We start from the raw sequence: 16,243 nt of genomic DNA, 5'->3' as shown, positions 1-16,243 counted from the left end.
ATTGTAAACATTTTAAGGTAGGTATTGTTTACCTATTTTTATTACATGTAAAAATCAGTTCTTCACGAACTATGAGTTGTGACGTCAATAAATATCAAAGTATTATAAAATCGAACACGCGAGCATTCACGGCCTAATTACGTTGGTGTAAGGTCGACATTGTTACGGCAATATTTATGTAACATACTTAGACTAAGGGCCGATTTTTCAATGCCCAGATAAACAGCTAGATAGACTTTATTCTTCAGTTAACAAAATATTCAATTTTTCAATAGACGAACAGGACTTATCTATCGAATAACTACGTTATTTGAGGAATAAATCTATCTGCTGCTCCAACGGCCAGATAGCGTGCTATTCGACGATTAGACGTTTGAGTTGACAACTGACGCGTCAAATTTGGGATATTTTCGTATGTAATAACATAGAGCGTAGAATTTTTACAATAAAGCCTCTTTCTATAAAATAATTATCAATTAAAATCATATTGAAATTGATGATTTGATAGAACCTACTGATGATCATGCCATTGAAAATTTGCCGGACGCTGCCTTTATGTCGTTTCCATCGTAAAATACATAAATTTTAACACAAATTTAATAAAAACTCTTTACTCGAATCAAAACAATAATCAACAATCATAGAACACAAGATAAACTTAAAATGCACTCCTGACGTGAGTCATAATGATGGTTGTTGACATATTGCAAGTTGACTCTATCCCGCTCTAACCTGACTAATTTAATATGTTTGTTTCGCCACTCCAAGAGCAGAGCTGCCAATATGGAAATATTTGGTCAGATAGTTATTTATCAAATAAATCACGATTGAAAAATAGGCGAGCCGTTATGAGTTAGATAAGCAATTGAATAAATCTATTCGAGGGGTAGTTATTAGACTGTTTATCTGGGCATTGAAAAATCGGCCCTAAGTAGTAAGTACTTAGAGGTAAAACATAACCACAGACAATTACACAAATTATTTATTAATTACTTGATTTAATTTCTAAACATTTCTTTATTTAATCTAAGTTATAACCCGACTGCGTTTGTCTCGTTTTAAATATTTATTTATAAGATTTAATCCATAAAGGCTTTTTATTGATTGTAACACTGGTAGCTTCAGTTTGCAAAGCGACACAGCGGCGGACTTTTTCGCGCCGAATTACAACATTTTTTTTTTAAATATATGGTTTTTTTTTGTAATTCCAGTTCAGTTTTTTTTATTAATCTTCTAAGAATATCTGGTGAAAGGTGAAATCGATATAAGAAATTTAATATTATAAATTTCTTATATTGATTTTATATCATGACATCGGCCTCCCCCTAGTATTTGCAATCTTTATTTTAACAACATCCGTCCGTCTACACTAGGACATCTAAACTAAATAGCCATTTAGGTCATCACTGAGAACTGAGACGTATAAATAGAGTATTGAGAGCTATATGTTTAGATATATGTAATTAAAAAATTCCAATTAACAACCATGCAACGACCTGAAGATGACCGCACTGACCTAAATTTAATTGTATGGATCCAGGATGCTTTCGCTTAAGATAAATAGTATTTTAAATCTAATATGATATAAGCTAAAAAAACACATAACTAGCATGATAAAAATATTTTTATTGTTATTAACTTATTTTCCTGTTCCTGCAATTACAGAAAAGTGCATACAAAACCGGACGTAACAAGAAAATATAGTATTTGTGTTTTGTATACTTTTTTGTAAGACTAAGATTTAACTATTTAATTTTCATAAAATTAAAGAACTTTTTTTTTATTTAACATGGCATAAATGTTGCCCTATCTAATGCCTTTCATTTCATACTAGCTGCTCCGCGCGGTTTGACCCCTTACCGCCTATAACCTTCCTCGATAAATGGGCTATCTAACACAGAAAGAATTTTTCAAATCGAATCAGTAGTTCCCGAGATTAGCGCGTTCAAACAAACAAACAAACTTTTCAGCTTTATAATATTAGCACAGTATTACCATATTTCCTAATAATATTGTTACTGTGATATTAGTATAGATTATCTGTGATGCCAAGTATAGCAGTGAGGTCGTGTACCTATCTGTGTATCTCTCTATTATGTACAGATTTAGATTAATATTTATACATATATTTTGATTTATTTAAAAACATCGTTATCATTACAAGTGTAAGTGGATAGCGAAACATGATAGCGATAAAGTATTTAAATTATTCTTATTTATTTTTATAACTTTTTGTTATCTGTGATCAACGCGGGTGAATTCAGGACAAATGTATGTTATGTTATTCAACTTCAGCCTGGTCTACGTGCATTGAACCAGAAGGATTGTCTTCATTTTAAAGATCGACAATCAATCTTACCTATCTCATAGTTTTCATATTATTTACACTTCAAACGAAGGGCTTTTTTTAAATTAAGTACAATAAAAAAAGACTTACTAATTGCAATCTAGTTTATTAAATAATTATTTTTAGTTTTGACAAGTAACTACAAGATTTTAGTGTCAACTCTATCATATCATTTTTAATAAAAAAAAAATGGTAACAAGCTTAGGTAACAGGAATATTTTTTATAAATCAATACATATATGTCTCAGGATTACATTAAAGATAATCGGATTTTATAATATTATGTTATGTACTAGAGGTCCGCGCCGCAGTCCAAAAGCCCAGCGGCGGCGCGCCGGGTGCGGCACCCGGCGCGGCGCGGCGTCGCCGGCGTGGGCTAGTTATTTTTAAAGTTATTAGGGGGTGGGCGGGCAGTAGAAAAATCTCTCTTTAAGTTTAATAAAAAATTTATTTTTATTAAAATCAAGTAGCTTAACTATAATTTAGTGATGAACATGATAATTATAAACATTGCCAATAATTTTATTGGCAATGTTTTTTTTTTATGTCAGAGCAAGCAAAGGAGCAGGTGGGCCACCTGATGTTAAGTGGTGACCACCGTCCATAAACACCTGTAACACTCCTAGTGTTACAAGTGCTTTGCCGGCCTTTTATGGACAAATAAGCTCTTTTCTTGAAGGCCCCAATGTCGTAGTTGTACGGGAACACCGCAGGTGGCAAATCGTTCCATAGTTTCACCGTATGCGGAAGGAAGTTGCGGGTGAAGCGGACAGTGGTGGAGCGCCAACTATCCAGATGGTGCGGATGAAACTGGTTTTTACGGCGTGTGGTCCGGTGGTGGAACTGTGCGGCTGGTAAATGGTGGAACAATTCCTCAGAGCCCCCCCATAGTAGATTCTGTACAGTATACAGAGAGACGCAACGTCTCTCCGCACTGACAGTGGGTCGAGCCTATCGGAAAGCCTACGGTCATCGACAATTCGAGCTGCTCGACGTTGGATGCGGTCAAGAGGAAGGAGTTGATACTGTGGGGCTCCGGCCCAGAGATGAGAACAGTACCCCATATGCGGTCGCACCTGAGCCTTGTACAGCTGAAGTCGGTGGGCCGGCTTGAAGTACTATCTCGATCTACTGATCTGTACTGTACTTCAAAATTTATTTAAAAAAAACTTGGTGTGCTCAGTAGAGCACACCAAGTTTTTTCGAGGCTAATTTAGCCTTCGCTTCCAAATGACTGCGGAATTGAACGTCACTCGAGATTTCAACTCCGAGGATTCCTATTTTCGGCGATATACTAAGGGGAGTACTCTTAAACCGAGGTTCTACGACAAATGGGGTCTTTTTAGCGGTGAACGCGCAAACCTGTGTCTTTAGGGGATTGAACTCAATTAAGTTCGCCCCAATCCGAGACTTCTTGGAGAGAAGACTCGACTTCAGGCACAAGTTTGTTTCGACTCTCATTGAGGCTTTCCTTTGAGGTGTTTGCACGGCCGGGATAAAGAGCATCCCCCCTACTGTCGTCTGCATAGCAATGAATGTTACTGATTTGTAACAAATCATGTTTATAATTATCATGGATAAAAATAATTTTGTTAACTTTTGCAGGATTTAGACGCGATCTCTTCGCAGTTAAGACTAGCCCAGCTACAGAAAAAACCCTTTTACTTGGCGTGCTTGAAGCTGGGATAGATAGAAGCGATCGCGCTAATTCGGCAAGCCCAGGAAAAACAACTTTTTTTTGTTCCCAGAACTTAAGAATGTTGCCCTTTACATCTCCTAAATCTGATGGGTTAGCCGTAGCCAAATATCTCCAACACTCTTGAGCGACGTCGTCATCCCCATCAATAAATCTATTGGAGTGTTTTTTGGCTAGCTTTTGGAGTAAAACATCTGGCATCGATATAGTAGACATTGTCTATTATCGTTGCCGTGTTGTAGACAACAACGCGTGCTGTGTTCGCGCGCAAAATTTGAACTCGGCGCCAATTTTTCTGTGACCCGGCGGCGGCGGCGGCGCGCCGGGTGCTCTCGGCGGCGGCACGCCGGCGTGGCGCGGACCTCTATTATGTACCTACATTATTTTGATGACGGTCCCAAATAAATAAATATTTTTAGGCAGAACTGGGTCCGAGGAATTTCAACGAGAGCAGCCAAAATTACGCTCAACCTGTTTCATATGATTTACTTTTTTGTCTAAAAACCAGAACCGAATGTTGTATTTTTCCAACGGTAGCAGAAAACATACCTACGCAGATATTTTAAACAATCAGCAGAGACAAAAAAAAGCTATTTTAACGCTGCAACGATCGCACAATTGTTTTTCCTGTACATGGATCAAAAGAGCGCATATTGGTACAATTTCAATTTCGCCTTGTCATAAAACAATGTATAATAAAACCATAAAAATATAACACATAACATAAGCACATAACTTTGAAATAACAGCACATTACAACACAATACAATATGAATATTTTCGACAAGGTCGATGCAATTACTTTGATAGCTACTAAATATACAATTATTAATTAATAATCATGTTGATTCTATCCATAAACGCTTACCATGGTCATGGTGGTGGTGTTCCATGGCTATTTTGGTTTAACAAATAAAAAAAAAAACTTTTTGTCAAATGTCAACACTCGCGACGGATTCGATTTTCAAGAAATGGCGCGAAACGTTCTCATTCGGCAGTAACGTGCGCGGGAATGCCAAACGACAGTGACAGCGCACTAGTACAGACTTTATTAATTAAGGCCATCGCCCACTGTATAGCTATAGATTTTTAAAATGTGCATATCTGATATGCAGTTTTTTATTACATTCAATACTTGATTTAGTTAGTTATCATCCGATCTAATAAGTAGTTATTCAGATCGATTTTATTCAACGTCTAATGTCTAATGCCTGGCAGATAAATTAGTTTTAACCTTATTGTGATTATTATCATTAATTTCCTATTTTTTATTAACTTCAAGCTTAGTCTAATCTACTAGGTACATACTTAAATTGAAAAGTGTTTAGATTTGTCGAGTGTTAGAATTGAAAGGTATCACAAGGACGAACGACGTCATATATGATACTTAATATATTATGTAGAGACATTTGGCAAAATTATCATACGCTCTACAAAACTAAAGTCATAGTCACTAAATAAATTACGCTCATAAAGAATAAATCACACATTTAACCGTTATTAAAATAGTATATCTTGTTAGATACTTGTACCTTTACACAACTGGTTAAAGGGTTACGTCACATGCGATAGAGTGGGTCTTATCTAATTTGGCTGGTTTGTTTACACCTTAAAGCAATGCATTACAGGGATTCAAGAAAATCATTATTGGAAGTTAATTTCACGCACCATAACAAAGGGAATATGGTTTTAATTAAGCACCAGCTATTGCCTATTAGCCGTTTGAAATTTTCTGTAGAGTTTTCACATCACGATTCATTTTAAGTAGAGTCATTGTTTTGATTAAAAATGCCTGCCTTTTTGTGTAACTAGTCGATGTGATAATAATAATGAGGATTCAATAGATTCTTAATTGATTAAAAAATATATTTTGAAAAATGGAATAAGTACGTAAACTGATTCATCTAGTCATTTTAAAATAACTAATATAGGTATAACCTAATATAACCTAATATAATTATGATTTGACTTCAACTCGTCTACATAAAGTAAATAAAATTATGAAAGACAATAAATTTATTTGTATAAATAAACAATAAACAAAGCTTAGACAAAATTAATGTGGTGTTTTGTTTGTCTAGCTGGATGATAAATAACGTAAACAATGTAAAATAAGCAATTTATTAATGGGAAAAAAAATAATCATCGTAATCACGATCCCGATCATCAACATTCGATAGTAATAAAAATTTCCGTAAATATATAGTAAAATTATTTTTTTCTTGTGTGTTCATACCATTCAAAATATACCTACAAAATATATAGCTTACATCTAGTACAGTTAATTATACAATAAAATTATGATTAGACTACCTGTTCCACGCGGTTTCACCCGCATACATAGCCCATATACCTTCCTCGATAAATGGGCTATCTAACAATGTATGTCTGTGTCTAACACCGAAAGAATTTTGTCAAATCAGACCTGAGTTCCTGAGACTAGCGCGTTCAAACAAACAAACTCTTCAACTTTATAATATTAGTATAAGTACATATAGGTTACGAATAATTACATAATAGATAACAATAGCATTGCCTATTTTGGAGCCAAATCCAACATTTGACGAAACACGCAGCGCATAGCAAGTGTGTGCGCTGTTATTTATGATGTAATGCCTTGGAATTGTATTTTTTATGTAACTATTGAATTTAGTTATTTATTACACTAGTATTAAAGTATTGCTGTCGGACTTGATTATCTCTACATAATATTACTAAAAATTCTTCGCCGCGTCTGTTTGTCAGCTTGCGATAAACAAAAACAGCTGCCCAGACATTTATTCAGTTTTCACCGATGTATATAGTATGGATCTCGAGTAAAATTTACGGACGATGCCACGGGTGGAAAGTTACTTCATTATAGAGAAAAGCAAAAGATATTTGAGACGTAAAAATAACTATCTAACGTTTATTAACTAAGTTCTAGTAATTTTATGATTTTATAACTCTAACTAATAATTCATTGATAAGTTTTGAGAGCATATATACAGCAGCCACCCACGGCAACTATGAACTTTAAAATAAATAAAATATAAAGTTTCTACGTTTTATTCAGTATTCTGTTACACAGGAATGAGGTAGAGTTCTCAATATAGAACTTACCAATGTGAGAGAACAAAGAACGATATTAAAAATTGCCATTAAAACCAAACATAACAAATATACAATAACATAATAATCGAAAATTTTCTATTTAAAATATAAGTGACAATTATTTTGATAAGGGCAGGGACTAACGTTAAGATTTATTCAAACACGTATTCAGTACGATTGTGCTTTTCTTTGTTGGAACAATTATGTATGTTTATATGTTGTGAATATTTACAACCAAGTAGATTTTTAGTAGTAAAACAAATATTTAATTTTCCTTGATGTGTGGCTTGTTTTTTTACCTATAACCTACATAAATAATAGCTAACTACATATTCATTAAATGCAGTACCTATTTTATTAACATTTTTTAATTTCACAGATAATATTAATTATAATTAGATATACTTACAACAAAAAATATGAGAAAACATTTTATTCATTTTCTTATTAAAAAATTGTTCTCTAGGTTATATTCATCTTTAATTTTTTTTTAATTTTAAGCATTGTATCCAATACTGAATTCTCTCATATTCAAATTCAATTTTGTTTACAGATTAACTGATAGAACTAATCAGATAATAAAAATATACAACTTACCGATTGCCTTCAGCGTTGGCTTCACGAATGTCAGAAATTTCGAAAAACCAACATTTATATATATTGTATCTCTTATTAATTGCCCGTGAAAATTGTTCAGATAATATTATAGATATGGATAAATAAATTAATAGTAGTGCAATACTATTAGCTCGTTTAATTCAGATCATGAATTGCAAGCTTTGTACTGGACTCGTATGCTCTCTTATAGCCGTTTGCACGCTCGACTTACGAGCGGAAAGTTTAAGTCACTCACTTTATAATGTCTTGTACCTTTTAGCTATAACCAGAAAAAAAAATTCACCATTCAGAAAAGTTTATTTCAAATGCTAAGTAGTACTCTCTAACCTCCACTACATCTCTTATGCGCCTTTGAGCAAGATACTACGTGATACTACGCTCTTTTCTTAAAGTTTCCTACACCCCAGTCCCCAACATTTTAAAACGGGCACATGGAACCTCATACCTATCAAATTAAAATTACCTAACAGAGAAGGCGTTGTAAGATGTAAAAGGTTCACATTTACAATTTAAATAATAAGTTATAATTTTAAAGTCTTCGCATACCAGAATACTTTCTTATAATTAAAACAATTTTAATTAACAATTCGTGCTTGCGAATCTTTATAAAATGCACGCTGTGTGTAATTTAGTCCACAATGTGAGATCGAGGAGAGCTTATATTTCGCTCAACAAGCTCTACATTTTTACTAGCCGCTTACCCCGACTTCTCTTGGTTTGATCCAGGATAAAATTCAATGTAACTTTTTAATAACTAAATACCTAGATATTATATATATTGTGAAATATCTTGTTCTTTATTTCAAATTCAGAGTTAGGTAACCTATTTATTGTATCTAAATTCTAATGCATTTTTCTTTAACGAGTTTTCCGTGTTCAAAATCGTGACCTTGAATAATAAAATCACTTGAAATTTATCGATGTTATGCACTAGTTAGTGAAAAAAAAAACAAAATTTAATTCATCTAGTTAAAAAACACAACTATATTCGCAGACTAACGACGTTCTATGAATATTAATAAGATCAAAATTCCCAATAGTCAATCGAAAAAACGTGCGTAGTCCATATCTGATGCAAGTTTTTTTTATTAATAGCAAAATTGGGTATTTACAAGTTTATTTTCAGACAAAGAATAAACATACTTACGTCATTGTTTTAATTTTTATTTGCCTTATCTTTATGTGATTTTAACTAATAGTAGGTAGTAGGTATGGATAGAGTTTAAAATGCAGGTAAAATTCTCCAAAATTGTATTCAGAGATAATATAACCTTACCTTATTTATTTATTACCTATTGTAGAGACCCTTATAATTCACATATTGACTCTGCTTGACTGTCTGCTCTATGATCTATCTACTGGAAAACAACATGTAGGTACCTACAAATGGAAAAAGTTACAACTATTTCATAAACCTTCAGGCAGCTTGTATTTCCTGCTCAAGAAAAGCTGATTTACATAACAAGGTTAGGTACTTCCGAAAATAAATAAACAGAAAGTTAAATTATAAATATCGTTTATTTAAGACTAGATTCCGCCCGCGTTTTCAAAGGAAAACCCGCATAGTTCCCGTTCCCGTGGGATTTCCGGGATAAAACCTATCCTATGTGTTATTCTGATGTTTAAGCTATATTGTGGTAAAGTTTCATTCAAATCCATTCAGTAGTTTTTACGTGAAAGAGCAACAAACATCCATACATCCATACATCCATACTTACAAACTTTCGCCTTTATAATATTAGTAGGATCAGTAGCGGTAGTCTCGATATCCAGGGATGTTAAATATTGTTCGTATTTTGATTAAATCAATACCATGGGGTTGATTTTCTTAGGCTATAAGTCCATGAATTATCATGAAAATCATCTTTTATGCTGTATGGAAAACTACTTCTCGGAATATAATCCACAGCGCGCGAAAATCGATCTAAGCTATGGACTTATAGCTAGTTTAAAATATTTGTAGTATTCCTTAATAAATCAACGAACTGAACTCTACATAACATTTTATAATTTTAATTCTTTTAGTACATGTACAATAAGGACTATTTTCGCGTGCACTTCAGAACTTTGGACTTCAATATATTACCTAGGTATATTACCAATTCACGTTTATGTATTCTTATCATTACTAGTCAATAAACTGTTTATCAGTGGATTATCGATAATTAAACAATTACCTAATATTAAAGCATTGTGTCCTATTGTGGGTCGTTCCCTGTGACCTCTATTTTTATAAAAATTATACTTTAATGATGACAACATCACTTGTTTTGTTTAGCCCTACCTCCTATCCCTTCAATGGTCATGATGCAATACATTTGAGATTGCTTCCCTAAAACCTCGTAGAAGACATATGCATGCAAATTCGCTGATGATGAGGATGAATCATGTATGTTCTTAAAAAAACATACTTTCAATTTTCTCACGAGATTTAGTAGTAGGAAGACTTTACTAAAATAAGTTGACTGATTGCGAAAAAGAGCCCGACGACACTAGAGCAATCTAGATAGAGCTACCTAGAACACGCTACGTAAAGGATACAAGTAAATACTATAACGATTAGTATAGTTACGTAGGTATAAGTAAATAATGGTTGGTAAAACAGATGCATTTGCTTTTTTCATTATTATTTACAAACCGCTCAAACTGTGTGGGGCATGCTATCTACCTATGCTCTTATATTTGGCCAATGTAAAAGAAGAGTGAATTATCAATAACTCTCAATCATAGTATCCTAGCTCCGGTTTCATGAAAGTAGTTTTAAAAAAGAAAAGAAAGAAAAAAAAGAAAGAAATAGCGTAATTGTAATGTTTATCAAATAGAATGAGAAATACACATTTTTCTTATACTATAACACTGGTTAATGTGCGTGCTCTACATAGAGAAAAATCGTGTTATATTTAAGAAAATATGTAAATAAATTAAGTGCATTTGTTATAGATAGGTACCATACATATATACCATACGTATAATGTTATATGCAGATTGCGTATTCCCTGTGGCTATAAAATTGGCATCTCAAATGCCAATTTTTAACTCTTTTTAAATGCTATTTTTGTACGTTTTACTGTTGTTATAATCTATAGGTCTTCCTACGCATATATCAAGGATTATTACAAATTAACAATAAACAACATTTCCTTAAAATAATAACTAGTTAGGGTAGCGGAATGTAATTGAGAAGAAATTCTTATCATCAGAATTCAGAAGTCCAGTAGAACAGAGCAGGAATATACAAAACTAGAGCGTTCCCATTTCTAATAAGCAACTAGATATGCATTCATTACATCGATCAGTGAACCAAAAGAGACATATTGCCACAATCGAATTTTCAAAATCAATAATAAATGGAAACAAATATTGTAAAATATAGTTTTCTTCATTTTTCCAGCGCAATCAAAAATTCACGTTATTTTGTATTTTGAATAACATAAATTATTCCCAATTTTCCAGGTTCCCAGAAATATGTTCATATTAATTATGACATAATCGCGTTTTTAAGGAATTTATCAAAGACCCGGTCAATTACATTTTAATACATTTCATCCGAAGCTTTTAGGTAAATAATTGTTGATTGGAAGTCACTCGTCGCGAACTTGGTAACAAGAGCTATCTGATATAAGTAATAATTATTGATAATAAAGATATCATAGTGCCGTGCGCAAGAGTGTTAAGGCGAAGTGTCCACTTTCAGAAAATTATCTACAATTTCATTTTGAAACCTTTTATAATCAAAACATTTAGCGCTTTTATCTATGCTAGACTCTCGAGCAGAAGGAATGAAGGAAAGTTTGGATTCCATAAAGTTGTATTTAATAAGTGTACTAAATATAAAAATATTTAACCAAATAGGCATATTTCAGGAGTTTCGAAAGTAATATTCTACATATACTTAGGTAATCAAAAGGAAAGAGACTTTCGCAGTTCTTGAAACACGAAAATCATAATAACCTTTTTTGAATAATATAAGATAAAACTAAATCAGATGCAAGGATAAAATTTGAATGTGGATCTCCTATCTCTCATTGTGAGTAACACTATCATAATTTTAAACTTATAATCTAATTTTCTATGTAAATACTTATTATATAAACTTTTTTCAAAGATTCAAAAATATTTAGAACGTTTTCACGTTCTACATCTCCGCGGTAGGTTAGCAAAACTTATCAGTACATGATTAAAATACATTTTTTCATTACATTGAGATTAGGACTACCCCTTAAGTGAAATTCACACGACACTCGCGTGCCGTGTGCAAGGAGGCTTTTACAAAAATCATTATAGATTAAATAATATGCTTAAAACTCGATCACTCATCAACGATTCGAACTGTCAACGCACAACATTCGCTATTCATACATTTATCGCTGATAAATATTTACGATGATATTAATTTTACATAGATAAGAACGTAAAATAATAAATAGTTTATATTTGATTCTAATAATCAATAGAATAGCACAGAAAAATAATAGTTCTATAAAATAAGAAAACTTTAAACAGGCAGCGACATCTAACGTCTAATAGGAGATTTAATTTAAATCGACTGGTTTAACTGCGCATTGCATTATTGTTAGTGTCCGCTAGATGGCAGCTCGATCAAAATGAACCTTGAAATGAACAGAATAATCTGTTGTCAACTAAACCATGTGAAATGAAAACAATAATTTAAAATACTCTAATAAAAAATATATATATAGTACTAGTGGTCCGCCCCGGCTTCGCCCGTTGTACATATTTCGCAATAAAAGGCTACCTTTGTAGTTTGTACCTAGGTATGTCCTTTCTCGGGTATCAAAATGTCTCCATACCAAATTTCATGCAAATTGGTTCAGTAGTTTAGGCGAGATTGAGTAACAGACAGACAGACAGAGTTACTTTCGCATTTATAATATTAGTATGGATACAAGCGTGGATATAAGTATTTATTGAAGTAAAACATAAATTACGTCAGATTTTTCATAAATTTAAATTGGGTAGAGCCTTGGTTAGAGGTTTTTAAAAGTTGAAACCGCTTTACAAAAACTTATTTCATTTATGTAGTTACTGGGATTTCAATTAAAATTTAATTATTAAAGTCAGACAATATTTATACTGTTGAAGTAATTACATAAAATGTAAATTAATCTAAGGATAAACCATTGAACCAATATTTAACTACGAATACTTATACCTAAATTTGTAAGTAGGTACCTACTGGGTATTGACTGTATCGTTTTATTTAATTTAATAACTTGAAAGTTTGTGAAGATAACCTTGGCTCTTTTAAACAAAAGAACTGCGATGCTGTGGAATTTTAGTGCCTAACTACATAATAATGCAGATTATTATTTGGATAAGCATAGGTACATGCTTCTTTTTACCAGATTAGATATCACGTTAGTGAAGACACAATATTGCTACGGGACTAGTTACGAGGAAAGTGGAGCTGCAGTCATAAGCTATATAGTAGGTACCTAAACTACTATTATAATCTATAATCTACGTTTAACACATTAATCACATTATGTAGGTACCTACATAAAGCACAAAACTTACCTACCTAGTATCTACCTATCTTAATTCTAACCACAGACGAATAATAATATACTAGTTCTAACCTAACAAATAAGTAGGTATAAAATTGAACACACCTAGGTAGGTAGGAAGGTATATCAGCTGTATAAATCGCATATTTTATCGAGATCTTCGCTTATCGCTTATTTAAATGTTTAACACAGTTCAGGTCAATAAGCATTATCCCGTCCATTCCACATTCGCTGAACCCTAGCTAATTTGCAACGCGTTTGACCTCAGTCCCCAATGGCATGGCGGCGCGTTTGTAACGCGATCTGCCCCGCCCAGGGACCCCAGGGTCGGTCACACGGCGCCAAGAACAACTGTCAACAGTGTTATGATCTATGGTGTCATTGATGATGCCGCTACATAGATGCAAGTGTAGGAAACGTATGGAAGTTGGGAATGATGAGTGTAAACTAATGTGTGGTTTTGGATGTGGTAGATAGATAGATAGATAGATAGATAATTCTTTATTGCACACACACAAGATTTACAATACACACAGAAAAGACAAATAGATGCAAGTATGTACAAATGGCGGCCTTATCGCTAGGCAGCGATCTCTTCCAGGCTACCATTAATATTAACAGGGAAACACATTTAAAGGAGGTGGGTGAGCAAAAATTATTGCGTTGGGAAAAATAAATTTTAACACGTATAACTACATAAAACATGCATAAGTAATATAAAATAAGAATATAATAAATCAGATAATACATATTATTATACCTAAAATAAATAATAATGAATAACTTAATACAGCGTAAGAGGAGAAAAGAAAGAAAAGGACAACAGCAATGAAATGGAGGAAGGATCAAGAAAGTGATAGATAGTGTGCCTTGAGGAGATTTTTGAAACTGCCCAAAGTTTGAGCTTGTCGAACTACTAGAGGGAATTCATTCCATAGCTTAACAGCGCGAACTGCAAAAGAATGTGGTAGTTACTTTTTTGTGGTTGGTATGGTTTAAATAACTTGAGCTTGAATCGGAAAACCTATAAAAGCTTCCGAAAGCAGTTTCTTTAGAGAAGAGCCAGAAAAAAACTCTACAGCTAGGTAGGTAGGTACCTACTTGCTTTTTTAAATTGAGTTAATTTAACATATCTAATATCTAATAGATGATTACAATTTACAGTCCATATCAATCTATACTTAGACTTATAATAGTAGGTATATACCTATTATAATGAGAAGGTACTAAAGGGTACAATTGTATAAGTTTTCGCCCAATACTTAGACTGCACAATGCACATTAGTTTTTTACGTGCTTTGCTTTATTTATGTTTATTAACTAGTACTAAGTATATAATTTACTAGCGGTCCGCCCCGGCTTCACCCGTGGTACCTACATATTTCGCAATAAAAGGTAGCCTATGTTCTTTCTCAGGGTCTAAAGATTGTACTTATGTGCCAAATTTCATCAAAATCGGTCCAGTAATTTATGAGCCCATTCATTACAATCAAACAAAGAAACAAACAAACAAAGTTTTCCTCTTTATAATACTTATTAGTGTAGATGTAGGTATGTCGTAGTTATAGAAGGTAAGGCCTCGTTTCTATGCACATGTAAATGCAATTAAATCAATACAATAGGTAGGTATACCTAAGTAGTCCAAAATGCTGAACCGTTGATTGAATATTTTCATGGTACCTATACTTTCCTACAGCGAGCTAAAACAGGCTTTCATCGATTCCCTTCCAAAGGTTATTCAATTACTATTTTAATCTTTACAAGAGCATGCATTCATATTATGCTGGTACAAATTACAATGTACACGTCGCATAAGAATAATTTTAGTATTTTCAAAGTCACCGCGCGCCTACTTTTAATTACGTTGCCGGTGCGTGGAACCGAACGGCGTCAAATGTCATTTTAACTGCTGCCATTGCCATCAAAAAGAAAAAAAATAACTCGCCGCCATTTCACTTTTTGCTCCCGCGCTTTTTCTGCGCGCGCTCGTAAAATTTGTTATTAATACAGTAAAATTTCGGATTAGGTGGTATTAAATTCGAAACAAAGCAACGATTTAATTGGTAATTCGTGTCCGAACGTTGATATTTTGTTCCCGAACCAATATCCGTTTATTGTTTTCGGAGCATGATTCTGAAACGGCTTATCTTTAAAAGCAAAACGCGAACGGTGTGGGTGCTAATTTTAACATATCATTTTTTGAAACAATATCTAGAAAACTTAAACTAAATACATGGTCCTAGGTACATATTCTTAGACTACAACTCTAGTCTACGTATAAAAATTTAGTTTTGTCTTAATACCTTAAAAGTTATGGAGTTTAGAAGATAAATATTTAGGATAAGAAATGTTTAACTTTCTACGTGTACTTTATTTACTTAGTTACATTATAAATTAATAGATTCTTAGTAGGTATGTAGAGTAGGTATCTCCATGTAGAGTACATTTGCGTTAGCTGTAGCCCAGTAGGTATCCGTGACTCCCAACTCTAGTCTCTACGTCGTCGGACCAATTGTAAAAATTAAGATCGTTTCGACAAAGCCTCCACGCTTCAAAATTTTTACTTTTATGTACTTTTGCTCTTAGAATACAGTTTATAGAATCGACGTTTTCGCTTTAGAACATAAGTAGTTAGTTAGGTAGTTAGGTACTCAAAAAAAGTAATTAAAATGAAACATTTACACGAAATTTATTTATTATTATTATTATTTACACGAAATGAGTGATTGGGGTTGTAGGGGGTAATCGCTGGATCTACTGAACTGATTTAGAACATAATTTTATCAATAAAAAGCTAAACATAGGTAGGTACCTATTTATCATTACCAACCGAGTAACAAAGGCTTTTTTTATCCTGAGTCAAACCTAGCGTGACTATGACAAGTAGCTATTTACTTAATGAAAAAAATGTACATAAAAGTTGTTCCTCGAAAAACAATCTACAAAAATGGTCTGATAACA

General features: G+C 33.1%; 1 protein-coding gene across 1 annotated transcript in view; it reads right to left on the bottom strand.

Moving 5' to 3' along the window:
- LOC123699522 (high affinity copper uptake protein 1) overlaps positions 1 to 5,046 on the bottom strand; it is a 31,511-nt gene extending 26,465 nt beyond the window's left edge. Inside the window, exon 1 of the mRNA XM_045646490.1 lies at positions 4,912 to 5,046. Coding sequence (XP_045502446.1) covers positions 4,912 to 4,936 — 25 coding nt within the window. The 5' untranslated portion in view covers positions 4,937 to 5,046. The remainder of the gene's footprint in view (positions 1 to 4,911) is intronic.
- Positions 5,047 to 16,243: the final 11,197 nt, after the last annotated feature.

The sequence above is a fragment of the Colias croceus genome, chromosome 18 (genome assembly GCF_905220415.1).
Source record: "Colias croceus chromosome 18, ilColCroc2.1".
Classification (NCBI taxonomy): domain Eukaryota; kingdom Metazoa; phylum Arthropoda; class Insecta; order Lepidoptera; family Pieridae; genus Colias; species Colias croceus.
The sequence above is the reverse complement of the archived record's forward strand: the minus strand, read 5'-3'. Positions and strand labels throughout refer to the sequence as shown.